Below are 17,198 nucleotides of genomic sequence, written 5' to 3'. Positions count from 1 at the left end.
CTCAATTTTTTCATCTGTGAAACAGGGATAACATACTTCATTTTCATGAAGTTGCTTTGATGATTGCATGAGTAGCAGGGAGCAAATGCTTAGTAAATGACAGCTCTTAATAATTTCAAGTATTCCATTACAGTTTGTGTGCCGTTGCCGGGGATGAAATATTCTGAAATGATGTGGTACCTAATTAGGACATTGATGGAAAATTGGCTGAAAAATCTGATTCTTCGATTACAATTTCCTTTGCCTGTCTCTCCTTAGTGTCCTTCATTCGTCTTGTTTCGGATGGTAGGATGAGGAAATCGGCTTTGGTATTCCATCCCCCTGAGAATACCAGACTTGATCATTTTAGTCCCCTGCGCGACAGCCATCTGCTTCTTCTCTCGGCCTTTTGAGGGCTCTTTTGGGGAAGTGCTGAGAGAACTGTCTCCTTGCCTGATCTCACTATGTGTGCTTTCAGTTTATCTTGCCATGTAGGATAAACCTGATTTTCACTTACTTTATTATGAGAGTATAATTTGACGCCAGGTTCTCATTTGTCTTTTCAGGTGCCGTTTGTATAGTTCTTTAGTGACACGATGTACTCGGAGTGGAGGTCGCTGCACTTGGTGATCCAGAATGATCAGGGCCACACGAGTGTGCTGCACAGCTATCCGGAGAGCGTCGGGCGAGAGGTGGCGAACGCAGTGGTCCATCCTCTCGGGCAGGCCTTAGGCACCCCTTCAGTGGCTGGCAGTGAGAGTCTGTTAAAAACGGACAAAGAAGTAAGTGTCCCTTCATTTCTTTCTACTATGAAAAAAAAAATGTCACTGAAGAATTTGATGTTGCTTTAATTTTAATTTTTTTCTTCTTTTTTTGTTTTTTCCTTTTGTTTTGTTTTTGGGCCATACCTGGTAGTGCTCAGAGCTTACGCTCAGGGATCACTCCTGGCAGTGCTCTAGGGGCCATATGGGGTGCTGGGGATTGAAACTGGGTTAGCTGCAAGCAAGGTCCCTGCCGGCTCCCGCTGTTGCTTTTCAAAATGAATTTCTGCCCAATTTAGTGTGACTTTTAATTTAGATCTTGTATTTATGGTGGGATTGTGAGGGATTATAAGGAATCCATTGTCCCATTGTGTTCCTGGGAGTTCATATATCCAGATTCACTTTTCCACTTGAGCTGTTTGCCTGAGCCAGACTTTAATGTCAGGCCCTTTCTCCTAAATTCTAGTTATGGTCTTCAGCTTTCTGTTTGGTGGAGTATTTGGTGTGCTCGGGAGTAATTCTCAGCACATATAGGAAGCCGAGAATCAAACCGGGGTCAGCTGCATGCAAGACAAGTTAGAACAGCTGCTGTTCTAACCCTCTGGCCTGAGGAGGAGTATTTGGAAAGTCATGGTTCCTGCTTCTAAATAGCCTCTGTGTGCTCTGTGTGAAGTGTTTAGCTTGACCTCACCTTAGTGGTTTGTCCCAGAGTTTTGTCTGAAGTTAATTTAAACTTTTCAGTGTAAGGGCCAGAGAGATAGTACAGCTGGTAAGGCACTTGCCTTGCAGGTAGCTGACTAGGATTCAATCTTCAGCACCCCATAAAATCCTTTGAACACAGAGCCAGGAGTAAGCCTTGAGTACTGCCAGATGTGGCCCAACTCCTCCTCCCCCCCAAAACCCCCCAAACTTTTACCGCAGTATACGGAATTTGTAATGTAGTTTATTCAATTAATGCAAATTGGACTGTTTCCCCTTTCTGGTCTTTACTCATCATGTGGGCAGGTAGTGGTTCAGTCTCTTTAGAAAGTACCCTCAGCTACTAGAATGTGACTCAGGTTTTTTAGCAGGCTGGAACAGTTAAATGATCATTTTTGCTTTGTGGCCATATCCGGCGGTGCTGTGGACTTACTTCTGACTCTATCCTCAGGGATCACTCCTGGTGGGACTCAAGGGGACTATATATGGTATTGGGGAATCTAATCTGGGTCAGCCATGTGCAAGGCAAGTATCTTACTTGCTGAACTGTGTCTCTGGGTCCTTAAGTGCCTTAAGATCTTAACCAATTTCAGAGTCTTATTGCCTTGTTCTGTTCCATTTTGAATATTTTCTTCAGTGGAGAAAATAATCACAAAATTAGAATTAAGCAGTTTCATTTTCCTTCTGTTATTTGTTGGCATTGCATAATCTGGAAGTAGAATGTGATTGAATTTATCTATATGCTTTCATAAATGACACTCCGATGGAAATTAAGTAGAGAAAAAAATAATAAAAAATTTCTATTTCTGTGCTTTCAGTCTCCATAGAAAACAAAGGCAACCTGTCCTTTTTCTTTCACAGAGGAAGCAGTAATCATGTCTGAAGATAAAAGGCAACCTGTACTTGCTATTTAGAAATAAGTAACTTTTGGGCCAGCGCAGTAGGATAGTGGTAGGGTGCTTGCCTTGCACAAAGTCAACTTGGGTTTGATATCCGGCATCCCATATGGTCCCCCGAGCGCTGCCAGGGTATGGTGCTGAGCAGAGGCAGACTAAGGAAATCATAATCTAAGAACCAGATTTTTCAATTAGCAGTTTTCAAGCAATTTTCTATCAATTTCCTCATTAGAAATTAATTTTTAAAAACCCAAAAAACAAGCAATTTAAAAATTTTTTTTTCTTTTTAAAATCTTTTCTTTATGAAATCTCCAAGTTTTTATATATCTATACATAGATAAATACATACTTCAGAATATATCTGATAGGTATTTGAAATCAATTCTGTCAATTAAGAATTTTGTTTGATTTTTTGGGCCACATTCAACTGTGATCAGCGCTTACTCTAGCTCTGTGCTCAGTGATTACACTTGGTAGGACGTAGGAGCGTATATATAGTTTTAGCGATTGAATCTGGGTCTTCTGAATGCAAGGCGAGCGCGTTTTCTACTGTACTGTATTTCCGACCCAATAATTTTTTGGTATAAAACAGGTTAACATTTTTAAATGGTATATGTGATATAGATAGGGATATATGATAATTCTGTACATGTATTTTCTTTTGCTTAGGTAAAATGGACCATGGAAGTAATTTGCTATGGATTGACCCTTCCATTGGATGGAGAGACTGTAAAATATTGTGTTGATGTATATACAGACTGGATTATGGCTTTAGTGTTGCCGAAAGATTCTATTCCTTTGCCAGTTATTAAAGAGCCTAATCTGTATGTTCAGAGTATACTAAAACACTTGCAAAATCTTTTTGTACCAAGGTAAGGTAAATCCATCTGGCCTGTTACCCTAATCATTACAATATTCATAAATGTTACTTTTTTGTATTTTAAGTGCTGATTTCATTGTCAGTCCTTTAAAATTATTTTCTTTAATTGAGGAATCATGATTTATAAGAATGTTAACACTAATGTTTTGGACATACAGTGTTAACTGTACCTCCTACCACCAGCGTGCCAGTATCCTTTCTCCAGTGTTTCTGACTCTCTTCATCTGTTCAGATACCCCCATCCAAATCCCCCTAAATTTTCGAACCTACCTGCTTACAGATTAGGTTCTGTTAGTAGTATCACAGGGTTTGTTTTCATTAGCCATTGCTTGTTCCCTTGATTTGATTCTTTGTGTTCCACATAGGAATGAGATCATCGATATGAGTGGGATCATCTGGTATTTGTACTTCCAACATTCTTTGCTTAACATTATACCCTCCAGTTCCATCCAAGTTGTAGCGAGTAGAATTCCATTGTGTATATTTACCATATTTTCTTTATTCACTCATCTTTTGTTGTGCTCTTGTTTTTTCCCCAGATGTTGGTTATTGTAAATAGCACTGCAGTGTGCATTGATGTGCATAATCTTTCTGTTTTGTTATGTTTTTGGGCTATACCTGGTGGTGCCCAGAACTTACTTCTGTCTTTGCACTCAAGGATCATTCCTGGAGTGGTTGAGGAGACCATATTGGATGGCATTGGGGATCTAACCTGGGTCAGCCACATGCAAGGGAAGCTCTGTACTTTCTCTGCAGCTCCTTAAATGTCTTAAGATCTTAACCAGTTTCAGATTCTTCTATTCTTTTCCATTTTGAATATTATCTTTGGCAAGCACATTGCCTAACAGATCTTTTTGAATGGATGTTTTTATGTTCTTAAGATAGATAAGGAGTGGAATTTCTGACTCAAATGGAAGTTCTTTCTTTGTTTTTATTTTGTTTTGGGGCCATGCCCAGCAGTGCTCAGAGGACCTGATGTGGTGCTGGGTACGAACTGGGTCAGTTGCATTCAAGGCAAACACCCTGCCCGCTGTACTTGCTCTGGCCCCCTCATCTGGCAGTTCCATTTGAACTTTTTGGAGATGTCTCCATCCTATTTTTCATGAAGTCTGAAACAGGTAATTGTCCCATCAAATGTGGAAGGAACAAAAATTCCTTTTCACTGGATCTTTGTTAGCAATAGTTGTTTTGGACTTGGTTTCCTTTTCACTGATCTCTGCTAGTTGTAGTTTTTTTTTTGGACTTAATTATATTTTTGTGTGAGGGCGTTGTTTGGGCCATACATGGCAGTGGTCAGGCTTAGAGATCACTCCTGGTGGTGCTTGAATTCTAGCTAGCATTAGTCACATTCATGGAAGGTGCCTTCACCCTTATATTATCTCTCTGTCCCGTTTTGGATTTTTGTTTTTGGGTCACATCTGACTGTGCTCAGGACTTACTCTTGGTTGCACTCATTCCTTGTGAGCTTGGGGGACCATAGGTGGTGCTGAGAATTGAATCTGGGTTGGCTGTGTGCAAGGCAGGTGTCTTACCAACTGTGCTATCTCTGGCTTCTGGATTTTTAAAAATATAAGGCATTTTCACTGATGTGATGCGTTTTCACTTTGATTTGCATTTCCCTCCCTATTAATTGGTGATGGTGGGCATTTTTTATACTCCTGTTGACCCTCTCTCACCTTTGGGAAGTATTTATTTCATTCCTCTCATTTTTGATAGAGCTGTTTGGTTGTTATTGAGTTTGTGAGTGCCTTATGTATTCTGGCTATTAGTCCTTTGTCAGAGATCAGAGTAATCACCTTACTATACAACTTCAGTGCAATCCCCATCAAAATTCCTATGGTATGGTATTCTTCAAGTGCGTAGACCAAACACTACTAAATTTGTATGGAATCATAAAAATCCCCGAATCACCAGAGTAATTCTGAGAAGATGGGGGACATTACATTTCCTGGGTTTGTTTATTTATTTATTTATTTTTGTGGGGGGCACATCCAGCTATGTTCTCTGCTCTGCATTCCCTGACTTTATACTAGACTCCAAAGCTGTAGCATATAGTAATGAAAACAGTATGGTCCTAGATTAAAACAGATTTTCAGACAAGTGGACCAGACATGTGAGCCTGGAAGTTAACCCTCAGATGTCCAGAGGAAGTTCACCCTCTGATCAAACATGTTAGATGCATTATGCGGAACAAGGAAAGCCACTTTAACAAGGGGTGCTGTGAAAAACTGGTCAGATGCCATCAAAAGATTGAAACTGGACTACTGTCTCACACCATCTACAACAGCTGGTTAAAAAATAAAGACCTTTGCTTTTAGGCCATACCGTAAAATATATCAGGGAAAACTGGCAGAACTTGCCATGATATTGACCTCAGAAGAGTCTTCAGTTATTAAATCTATTGACAAAACAAAAGCAAAAAATAAACAAAGAGGACTGCATCAGACTAAAAAAAATTCTCTGTGCTGCAAAATAAACAGCAGCAAAACTGAAAATGCATTCCATTGACTGACAGAAAATGTTCAAACTTTATTGGTCCTTTGAATTTGTGTATGTGTGGGTGGGGTATGTGGAATAAGCCAGGAGTTAAATGCAGGACCCACACATGCAAGGTAAGTGCTTAACTGTTGATCTACAAAGGGCTGCTCTGCCATGCACCTTGAACGAACTTTCATTGCTTGCTCAATAGAGTTTTCGTGGCATATGTGAACAGTAGAGCACTTGTGTGGTGCTGTGTTCCAACCCTGGCACTGGGAAAAAAAAAACAAAAACCAAAAGAATCAATATATGAATGATCAGATTGTTGGGCTTAAATTTCTAGGAATTTTTAACAGATATACTCATTTTTTTAAAATGCTTTTGGCCTTCTAAGGACTGATCATAATTCAATAACGTCTTTCTCTTCCAATTCAAAAAACATAGTTTTATGCATCATAATTCTTGCCCATAGTCTTTTTTTACTTTTAGTTGTTTTTTAATTTTAATGAATCATCGTGAGATACAGTTACAGACTCACAAATTTTCGTGATTACGTTTCAATCAAACAATGTTCAAGTACCCATTCCTCCACCAGTGCCCATTCTCCACCACCAATGTTCCCAGTGTCCCTCCTGTCATCCTTACCCTTTCCTACCCCCTGCCTCTGTGGCAGACACATTCGCTCTTTCTCTCTCCTTTTGGCTGTTACGGTCTGCAGCTTAGGCACTAAGCAGCCATCATGTTTGGTCCATAGCCTACTTTCAGCACGTATCTTACCATCCCGAGTGATCCCTTCAACCATCATTTGCTTAGTGGTCTCTTCTCCATCCCACCTGCCTTTTCTCCCAGCACATGAGATCAGCTTCCAAGCCATTGGGCCACTCTTCTGACCTTTATCTCTACTATCCTTAGGTGTTGTTCTCCTATTTTGTTACTTTATATTCTATAGATGGGTGCAGTCATTCTGTGTCTGCCCCGCTCTTTCTGATTCATTTCACTTAGCATGATACTCTCCATGTTGATCCACTTATATGCAGATTTCATGGTTTCATCTTTTCTAACAGCTGCATAGTATTCCATTGTGTAGATATACCAAAGTTTCTTTAACCAGTCATCTGTTCTTGGGCACTTGGGTTTTTTCCAGATTCTTTGCCTATACTTTATAAAAATAAATAAAGGCCCTCCCGTTGATCATCAATTTGCTCGAGCGGGCCCAGTAACGTCTCCATTGGAGACTTTGTTGTTACTGTGTTTGGCATATCGAATACGTCACAGGGAGCTTGCCAGGCTCTGCTGTGCGGGCGAGATACTCTCGGTAGCTTGCCGGGCTCTCCGAGAGGGGCGGAGGAATCGAACTCAGGTCGGCCATGTTGACTGCGTGCAAGGCAAATGCCCTACCGCTGTGCTGTCGCTCCAGCCCTATACTTTAAAGACATCTAAATCTATCACAAGGTGCTGGAGCGATAGCACAGCGGGTAGAATGTTTGCCTTGCACGTGGCCGACCTGGGTTCAATCCCCGGCATTCCATACGGCCCCCAACACTGTCAGGATTAATTCCTGAGTGCAAAGCCAGGAGGAACCCCTGAGCATTGCTGGGTGTTACCCAAAAAGCAAAAATAAATAAATAAATCTATCACAAATAGTTACCTTTCCTGTGAGAGAATAAAAAATTTAAATAAGGAAACTTGAAATTATCACAGACAACTTTATTTGTGTCAAAAATTTTTCCTTTTCATTTTTTTTTTAAAAAAAATTGGTCTTCGTTCCACAACTTGTGGTGCTCAGAGCTTATGGCTGTGCATTCAGGAACTACTCTTGGAGCACTCGGTACTTACCATCTGGGATATTGGGGATCCAACCTGGGTCAGCCACATGCGAGACAAATACCCATTATTCTACCACTCCAGCCCCATCGAAAGATTATTCTTAACAGTTTGTTAAATATTGTAATGTAGGATGTTTTTCTTCTTTAAATGTGTTAGGTTGGCTCTTTGTTTTGTGATGAGGTTGTTTTCTTGTTGTGTTTGAAGCTGAGTATTCTCCATACTAAATTATGGAGTTATTTCTCGTTGTTGGGAGTTTCAGGTTTTGTTTTTCTTTTAATTTATGTAGTTCACAAATTAGTCAAGTTCATTAATTAAAGAAAGTGATGGGGCCAGAGAGATTGTACAGCTGATAAGATGCTTGCCTTGACATCAAAGTTCAGTCTTGATCCTTGACACCCCATATGGTCCCCCAACCCCACCAGGAGTAAGCCCTGAGCACTGCCAGCTGTGGCTCCCAAGCAAACAACACACAACAAAAGTGATACTTAATGGAAACTACCACATAGCTAGAGATTAAGTTTAAGTGGGTGTAATTTTTCTCTTTTGTCTATCAGTCCAGTAGGCAGAGAGTGAACTGTTTTTCAAAACTGAGTGTTTTTACTGCCTAAATATATTGTACTCCAAAAAATTGATCTTTCTCTAAAGCAGTATTTGGCAAACTTTTTTTTGTTTAAAGAGCCAGATAGTAAATATTTTAGGCTTTGTGGACCATATGGTGTCTGTTGCAGCAATTCAACTCTGCTGTTGGCGAGAAAGCCATAAGACAGTTTACGCATGAAAGAATGTGATTTGTTCTAATGAAAGATTAAAATTTAATTAAATTTAATTTTTTATAGTTTTTTTTTTCTTTTTTTTTAATTCCTTTTGTCTGGTGACCTGAGGGTTGCACATGCTTGTTTGCGGTGCTCTCATGACTTGGCTATTTTCTCCTCCCCTTCCCTACCCTATGTCCCTCGACCTACCCTCTATCTCTGTGACTTTATTTTAGGGAACCCCTTTGAACCCTTTAAAATATGTTACCATACCAGGTCCTTTATCAAAGAGTTTCAATTTTTCTAGTCATGGTCCAGAATCTGATAATTTTTTTTTTTCCGCTTTTTGGGTCACACCCGGCGATGCACAGGGGTTACTCCTGGCTCTGCACTCAGGAGTTACTCCTGGCGGTGCTCAGGAGACCATATGGGATGCTGGGAATCGAACCTGGGTCAGCCATATTCAAGGCAAACGCCCTACCCGCTGTGCTATCTCTCCAGCCCCTGATAATCTTAATCTTACGGTTGGGATAGAAATTCTAGAGGGATTCACTTCATTTTCTGGGTTTCTTGAGGAACTTTTTGTTTCGTTTTCTTGGCCATTCCCGTTGGTGCTCAGGGCTTATTTCTGGCCCTACATTCAGAGTTCATTCCTGGTCGACTTGGGGGACCATATGGGGTGCCAGGGATTGAACTCACGTTGGCCGTGTTTAAGGCAAGTGAGCTGCCTGCTATACTGTTGCCTAGGTCCTCCTGTGGAAATTTTGTACTCTGATTGAGCCTGTCTTAGATCAGTTCTTAGTGCAACAAATAGAAATGACCTCATGGTTTACTTCAGTAATATTAATTACTTGGATTTCACTTAGGAGATTTGTGGATCAACTGATAATTCACGCAGGCTGTGAATTTCCTACTGTTCTCAAAAATCTCAAATTACCCTCTTTGGTAATTGGAGATAAGGGCTGAGGCATGAATATCTAGCTTCCTCTTCAGTCCTAGCACTGATATTTTGTTCTGTTTCATTCTCTTGTGAAAAAAGATGAGCCCATGGACTTAAGAATTATAAAATCATTCTTCTTGGGTATTTGGGACCTTAGGAGCCTTCATCTTAGGCTAAGTTACCTTTTTAAATGATAGCAGCAGCAAGTGATTTTCTTTTAGGCAGTTGTCTTCATGCCTCATCAATTTGGGGGACCTATGGGGATTATTTCCCTGGATCTGGAGGCTCTTCTTTAGCAGACCTTAGTTTCAGAGGGACTTGTCAACGCTATAAAAGAAAATGTAGAATGTTTGTGAATGTGTGCTTAAATTTTTTTTTTAAAAGAACGTGAAGATGGGCCGGAGTGATAGGACAGCAGGTAGAGCACTTGCCTTGCACTTGACTGACCTGGGTTCGATCCTTGGCACCCCATATGGTCCCCTGAGTCAGGAGTGATCCCTGAGTATAGAGCCAGGAGTAAGCTCTGAGCATTGCTATGTGTGGCCCAAAAATCCAAAACAAAGAATGTGAAGGTCAAATCACTTCCATGTGAGCGAGGGAGTAGCAGTCGGTATATGGCCGTTAATACAGTAGAAACGTATATAATGCCGCAGAGTGCCTAATAAGTTTCAGGCACATTTTATTTTATTTTTATTTATTTATTTTTTTAAATTTTTATTAGTGAAACACCATGAGGTACAGTTGTAGACTTATAATTTTTTGTTAGGCACATTTTAGATAGAAAGTCCAAGAATGTGATCTACGGGGGGCCTTGGGCCACACCTAGTGGTCCTCAGGGCTTCTGGTTCTGTGCTTAGGGATCACTCCTGACAGATCTCAGGGGATTACGTAGGGTGCTGAACCTGGGCCAACCATGTGCAAGGTAAAATGCCTTACCCGCTTTTTTACCTCTCTGGTCGGTCCCAGTAGTCTTCTCTGATGTTGCTGCTTTCTCTCGTCGAGGATTGTCAGTGATATGTCTGTCTTCTTCAGACAGGAACAGGGCTCCAGTCAGATTCGACTCTGCTTACAGGTCCTGAGGGCCATTCAGAAACTGGCCCATGAGTCATCCATCATGGCTCGAGAAACTTGGGAAGTCTTACTGCTGTTTCTTCTGCAGATTAATGACATCCTTCTAGCCCCACCAACCGTCCAAGGTTTGTTCATTTTTTTTATAATTTCTTTCTGAGGTTCAAACCCAGTTCATGTTTAAACTTAAGAAGTAATAGACTTAGTGGAGATTTAAATTTTGGACGATAGTTGACCATCTAAAAATAGAAACCCTCGAGGAACAATTTGAAATACCTTCATTGATGATTTTGCCGAGTAGGGAAGGACGTAGTAAATCAGTGTATTTTTGTTAATGATAAGAACAGTACTTGTTTAGTGTATTTGTTTAGAGCCTGTGTAAGAAACGATTGAATAAGAGATTATTGATAACTTATCTGATGACAAAGTAATTATCCAAGTAAAGTCTGGAAATCTGATTTCCGTGGATGATATTTTTGTTCAGTAAATGAACCTTCATAGTCTTGAAATTTTCTATTTGTAGTGTGACCATACACCATTAATTATTCAGTTTTATAGAAGAAACAAATAAGAGATTATTGATAACTTATCTGATGACAAAGTAATCATCCAAGTAAAGTCTGGAAAGCTGATTTCCGTAGATGATATTTTTGTTCAGTAAATGAACGTTCGTAGTCTTGAAATTTTCTATTTGGAGTGTGACCATACGTCATTAATTATTGCTTTTAGAGAAGACTTGTGTTTTAGAAGCTCTGCTTTGACGTTAACAGCACAGAGATCTGGGCTGCATGTTTATATTCCAGTTCCAGTTTCCTTGTGTAGTGTCTTTCCTGTCACAAAGGTGACTACTTGTGTTTTCACAAGTGTATAGGAAAAGTTGTAAGCTGCCAGAATTTCAGTATTGGAACTTACCATATAACAGAAATGCCTATTTGGTATTCACAGTAGCTAGCTAGTCATTGATTCATTGATTGTCTGTTACATACTCCCTATGCTAGAGGTTCCAATATCTAAAGTCAGATAGTGTCTCCTTTTCTGTTGTTCTTTATTGTTGAAGCTTTGTTTTTGCTTACTTGAAATACACAGTCTTTTAAATTCTCGTATTCATCCCAAGTTTGTCTTCTGGAGCTTTGGTGAGTAAAGACCACCGCTGTCCTCCCTCATTGCAGGGTTCAGAGGAGATGAACAGCTCTGTTGCCCTAGTTGAGGCTCTTCCTTGCCCAGCTCCTCTATTTTGCTCTCTGCAGGTTGTTCCCCTTTCTCTTTAAGGTTGCCTCTCAAACACATTAAGCAATTTCTAGCCTGAGGTTGGGGTTGGATATACAAAGACCTAAGTATTTGCTGTGATTTCTTTACTTACTAAGACTGTATGAGTTGGACAAGTTACTTAAGTTTCCTGAACCAAATGTTTTATCATCTGAAAAATGGGTATAATTGAGAATTGGTAAAAAATTTATCTTGCAGAGTTAACATGAAGGTCTTGTGAATGGTCTGTTTGGCACAGATGAACTCCTTAGTATATTGGCACTCTCGTCCGCATTCATTTTCTTTCTTCTCCCGTGTACCTGCCCTTTTTTTCCCTAGAAGATTAAAATCTTTAAGAACTGAGGGGGGTGAGTTAAAAGCTTTCCAAGTAATAATCTGGTGAATCTGTGATTTCCTTCATAGGTGTGTCTAATAGTAGATTTTTTAAAAAAATTTTTTCATTTATGTGTTTTGGAATTTGTCATAATGTAGACAGAAGCCACAACTGTTGATACAACTCAAGTTGAAATTGATTAGATAACAAAGCTCTGTTTTTTAATGTGAAAATTGTTATATGTCATCAGGGGGTTGTTAGACCTTGTCAAGAATTTCCTAAGCTCTTGATAGTTGAACCTCCTGTGTAATTGTTTTTGTTTTTTGAGTTTAGTTGGCTTCAGCGTTACATTCCCATCTAATTTGGTGTTTCTACTGGAATTTCAGAATTGAGGAATTAGGAGGTATCTAGTACACCACCATGTGGTCCAGAGACCTCAGGGTCTATAGTTTGGACCAGTGAGCTGACATGGAAGCGGCTATGGGAGGTGGGTGTGACTGTTTCCACGCTTGAGAGGCCCATGTTCTTTTTCTTTTTTTCTTTTTGGTTTTTGGGCCACACCTGGTGGTTGCTGGAGTTACTCCTGGCTTCCTGCTCAGGGAACACTACTGGTGGGCTTGGAGGACCATATGGGATGCCCAGGATTGAACCTTGTGCAATGCAAGCACCCTGCCTCTTTTTTTTTTTTTTGGTGGGGTGGCTTTTTGGGTTACTCCTGGCTTTGCACTCAGGAATTAACTCCTGGTGGTACTCAGGGACCATATGGGATGCTGGGAATTGAACTCAGCTTGGCCGCATGCAAGGCAAATGCCCTATCTGCTGTACTATCGCTCCAGCCCCACAGTATTACCATTTAGGTCCTGCCCGTGTTCTTTCTTGAGTACACACTTCTCCTTCTCTCTCCTTCCTTCCTTTTCTCCTTCCTTTCTTCTGTCCCCCCCATCCCTTCCACACAGGGCTTAATTTTGGCTCTGCACTCATGGATCACTGTGGGCAGGTTCAGGGGACCGTATACGATGCTAGGGCTCAAACCCTGGTCAGCTGTATGAAAGGCAAATGCCCCACCCACTGACTGTCTCCAGCCCCATCCCCTCACTTCTTTCTAAAGAAGTTTCAGTATAAACTATTTGCTTCACACAATAAATAAATAAATAAAAATAAGTATACCCAGTGTTTGAGGCCCTGTGTTCCGTCCCTGGCACCATATACAAAAAGTTTCCAAAGACATGCTTTCTTTTTTTTTTTTTAAGGTGGCATTGCTGAGAATCTAGCAGAGAAGTTGATTGGCGTTCTCTTTGAGGTGTGGTTACTAGCTTGTACGCGGTGCTTCCCAACACCTCCTTACTGGAAAACAGCGAAGGAGATGGTGGCTAACTGGAGGCACCACCCGGCAGTGGTGGAGCAGTGGAGCAAGGTCATCTGTGCACTCACTTCCAGGTAGGTTATCGTCATTGACTTGCCATTTTTCATCTGTGTAGTCTTACATGCTTTTCTGTAGTTGTGGCCTTTCTGGGATTCATATGTATATAAAACTTATCTCTATTATACTCTCAGATATAATTGAGTTACTTTTAAAAATTGATTCCACTGTTTGACAAGTATCTGTTTAATAATCTAAAACTTTTAAGAATAGGGGTCAAGGAGGGTACCACATGTAGAATGCTTGCCTTGTACGTAACTGACCTGGGTTTGATTCCTGTCACCCCATATCGGCCCCTGAGCACCATCAGGGGTAATTCCTGAGTGCAGAGCCAGGAATGACCCCTGAGCATCGTGGGATTTGACCCGAAGTAAAATGAAACCTTTAAGAATAAACAGGTATCTTGGAGAGGCAGACTGTCAGGCTTTGTCAGACTTAATTTTTCACTTCAAATCTACATATTTTATTAACTAACTCCAAAAGTTAGTTATTTTTTGCATCACACCCACCAATGCTCCGGAGTTACTCCTGGCTCTGCACTCATGATTTACTTCTGGCAATGCTTAGGGGAACATGTGGGATGCCAGGGATCGAACCTGGGTCAGCCCCATACAAGGTCAGCCACGTACATCTGCCCAGCTGTACTATTGCTCTGGTCCCCATGATGAGGGTTATTTTTGAAGCATGATCATCAGTTTTATTTTATTTTATTTTATTTTCCTTTTTGGGTCACACCCAGCGATGCACAGAGGTTACTTCTGGCTCGTGCACTCAGGAATTACTCCATGCGGTGCTTAGGGGACCATATGGAATGCTAGGAATTGAACCTGGGTCCGTCGCATGCAAGGCAAACTCCCTACCTGCTGTTCTATCGTTCCAGTCCCAGTTTGATTTTTAAAAATTTTTCCACTTATTTTTCTTTTTACATGGGACAACCATTGAATCAGAAAACAAACAAGGTTAAAATATTGCTCTTAATTAATGTGCATTTGTTTTTTACTTTATTTTTAATATTTTTGAGGGATAGGGGATTGAACCCAGGCTCTCATACATGCAAAGCAAGGGCTCTTATCACGGAGTCACATCTCTAGCCCACATCTATTTTATACTTTAGTTTCCCAGGTGCCAGAGCAATAGTATATCAAGTAGAGTATTTGCCTTGCTGGTGACTGACCGGGGTTTTATCTCCAACACCCCATATAGTTCCCCGTACCAGCCAGGAGTAATCCTCAGTGCCGCGTCAGGAATAATCCCTGTGCATAGCACAGCATGGCCCCAGAATAAAAACAAAAACAATAAAACAAAAATACTTCAATTTCCCATGTGTTCATTTGTAAATCTTTTTTGGAGAGGTGGGGGCATACCCACTGGTTGGGTGCTGAGGGCGTGCTCCTTGCTCTGCGCTTGGAGATCATGCCTGGTGGAACTCAGGTGACCATATGGGGCACTGGGGGTTGAACCTGGGTTGACCATGTGCAAGGCAATGCCCTACTCACTGTACTGTTGCTCCAGCCCCTCATTTGTAATTCTTGTAATTGTTGAAACTGGACTGTTTGACTTTTCAGTGTTTCTTATTCTGGATTTTTCTAATTATGTTCTACTTAGTTATGTTCCCCTTCTGTATTTCCTGTCAGTGGGTAGTTAGATCTAGAGCAGAGGGGTTTTGTTTCCCATTTAGTACATCTCTGAAACAGTATCAGTTTGAGGAACTGGAGAAGTAGTACTGCAGGCAAATGGCTTTCTTGAATGTTGCTGACCCAACCCAAGGTTGGTCCCTGGCACCACATATGTTTTTTGTCCTCTGAGAATAGCTGGGTGTGGCCTCCAAGCCAAAAAAAGTAAAATAAATTTGAGATTTTATATAGCATTACTGCTTTTTTTTTCATTCTAACGTATGTCTTGTGACACTTTTGGGGAAGTGATGGGGGTGGCCTTATCTAGTAGTGATTATCTGGAGTGACTCCTAGTGGTGCTTGGGGGTTCGTATGTGGTTCTGGGGTTTTGAGCCTGGTCAGCTGCATGTAAGGCCTTTCCTCCTGTACCATCTCTCTGGCCTGAGAGTGTAATTTGAATGGTTGTTGGGTTTTATTATATAAGGGAAATGTAATTAATTCTATGATCTACTAGTTTCGATATTGTATTGCTCCCAGTATTTTTACTTTAAAAAAATCCTATATAAATCTTTTATTTGGGGGTTACCACACCTGATAGTGCTTTGGGGCTATTGTGCTGTACTTGGTGAACCTTTCAGTGCCACAGATTGAACTTAAGAATTCTTAATGTAAATCATGCAGTCAGCCCTCTGTGCTGTCCATCCCTTGATATGAATCTTTATGCACCTTTGTCTGTATTTTGGCTGCTCTGTTAAGCTGTTCCTCAGTTGAAGGGCTTTAAACAGTTTGATTATGTTTAGAATATTTTTAGTTGAACTGTTGAATTACTTTTGGGGTTTACCATGAATCTGAACTTCATGTAAAGTTCTGTGGTAGTTAGCATTTTGAATACATTATAGCTCACTGTGTTGAGTTTGTAATGGGGCAGATAGTTCAGTGGGCTGGAGCACATATGCTGCATCTGGGGGGCCCAGGATTGATCCCTAGCACCTCCAGGTTCCCTGAGTGCTGAGCCAGAAATAATTCCTGAATACCACTGAGTGTGACCCAAGGAAACCCCCAAATTATGACTAAATTCATCGTTGTATATGTATAATTGCATATTATGATTGTATAATTTTCGTGACCTAAATTAACAACTATAATTAAAAATTAATATATAGTTTTATGTGTTATTATTATTTTTTTTTTCTTTTTGGGTCTCACCTGGTGATGCTCAGGGGTTATTCCTGGCTTTGCACTCAGGAATTACTCCTGGCGGTGCTCGGGGGACCATATGGGATGCTGGGAATTGAATCCGGGTCGGCCGCGTGCAAGGCAAACGCCTTCCCTGCTGTGCTATTGCTCCAGCTCCTATGTGTTATTATTAATGTATAGCTATATCATGTCATGTAATATATAACTATATTACATACAAGTAAAGATTACACCGAATTTTAAATATATAGTATTAAATATTATATATGCTATTCTTGCAGAACTATGTTGTGTTGAGATTGAACTCTCAAGCATGTCAGACTTGCACTCCAGCTCCTGAGCTATCTCCCCACTCAAAATTGAAATATTTCAAATAATTAGGAAGTATTTTGCAGTTTCAATTCATGTATATTATAAGTAGTGGTTATCATTGGTCAGTCATTTCAGTAAGGCATTTTTTTTACCTGTTTTATCATATTTTATAGTTAAACACACTTTTAGAAATGAGCTTACTGGTGTGTATTTCTTATTTTCTAGGTTGCTGCGCTTTACATATGGTCCTTCATTTCCTCCATTTAAAGTTCCTGATGAAGATGCCAGTTTGATCCCCCCTGAAATGGATAATGAGTGTGTCGCACAAACATGGTTTCGCTTTTTACATATGTTAAGGTACGGTCATTTTATTTATTTGTTTTTTTGGGGGGGGTGCCACACCTGGTGGTGCACGAGGCTTATTGCTGGCTCTGCATTTGGAGATTGTTCCTGGCAGGCTTGAGGGACCACATGTGGCCAGGGGTTGAATCTGGGTCGGCTCTGTGGAGGCAAGCACCGTATGTGCTCTATTATCTCTCTGGCCCTATTTTAGACTGCCATGTGCTCTTTATCTGGTAAGTGTCCTAGGCAGAAACCATGCTTTTAACTCATGTATGGCTGCTAAAACACTTGTCAGTGGAGCCAGATTGTAGAGTGTTAATACACATTATGCCATTTGCCTTCTACTCCCTGACCCAGCTCTGTATGGCTATCCTTGTCACTGTCACTGTCCTCCCGTTGTTCATCAGTTTGCTCGTGCGGGCCCAGTAACATCTCCATTGTGAGATTTGTTGTTA

The 17,198-nt window shown here is 40.7% G+C and overlaps 1 protein-coding gene across 9 annotated transcripts in view; it reads left to right on the top strand.

The window, feature by feature from the left end:
- RALGAPB (Ral GTPase activating protein non-catalytic subunit beta) overlaps positions 1 to 17,198 on the top strand; it is a 98,803-nt gene that overhangs the window by 18,806 nt on the left and 62,799 nt on the right. For 8 of the 9 annotated variants that reach the window (XM_056121896.1, XM_056121891.1, XM_056121889.1 and 5 more), the window contains exons 2-6: positions 546 to 761; positions 3,005 to 3,207; positions 10,245 to 10,408; positions 13,110 to 13,296; positions 16,627 to 16,758. In XM_056121896.1, the coding sequence (XP_055977871.1) occupies positions 576 to 761; positions 3,005 to 3,207; positions 10,245 to 10,408; positions 13,110 to 13,296; positions 16,627 to 16,758 (872 nt within the window). In that variant the 5' untranslated portion in view covers positions 546 to 575. Of the gene's footprint in view, positions 1 to 430; positions 446 to 545; positions 762 to 3,004; positions 3,208 to 10,244; positions 10,409 to 13,109; positions 13,297 to 16,626; positions 16,759 to 17,198 lie in introns of those variants that run through there. The other variant, XM_056121890.1, reaches the window with a different exon arrangement.

Source organism: Sorex fumeus, unplaced genomic scaffold (genome assembly GCF_029834395.1).
Source record: "Sorex fumeus unplaced genomic scaffold, SorFum_2.1 ptg000044l, whole genome shotgun sequence".
In the NCBI taxonomy this organism is placed as follows: domain Eukaryota; kingdom Metazoa; phylum Chordata; class Mammalia; order Eulipotyphla; family Soricidae; genus Sorex; species Sorex fumeus.
Note: the sequence above shows the minus strand (reverse complement) of the source record. Positions and strands in the feature narration are given on the sequence as shown.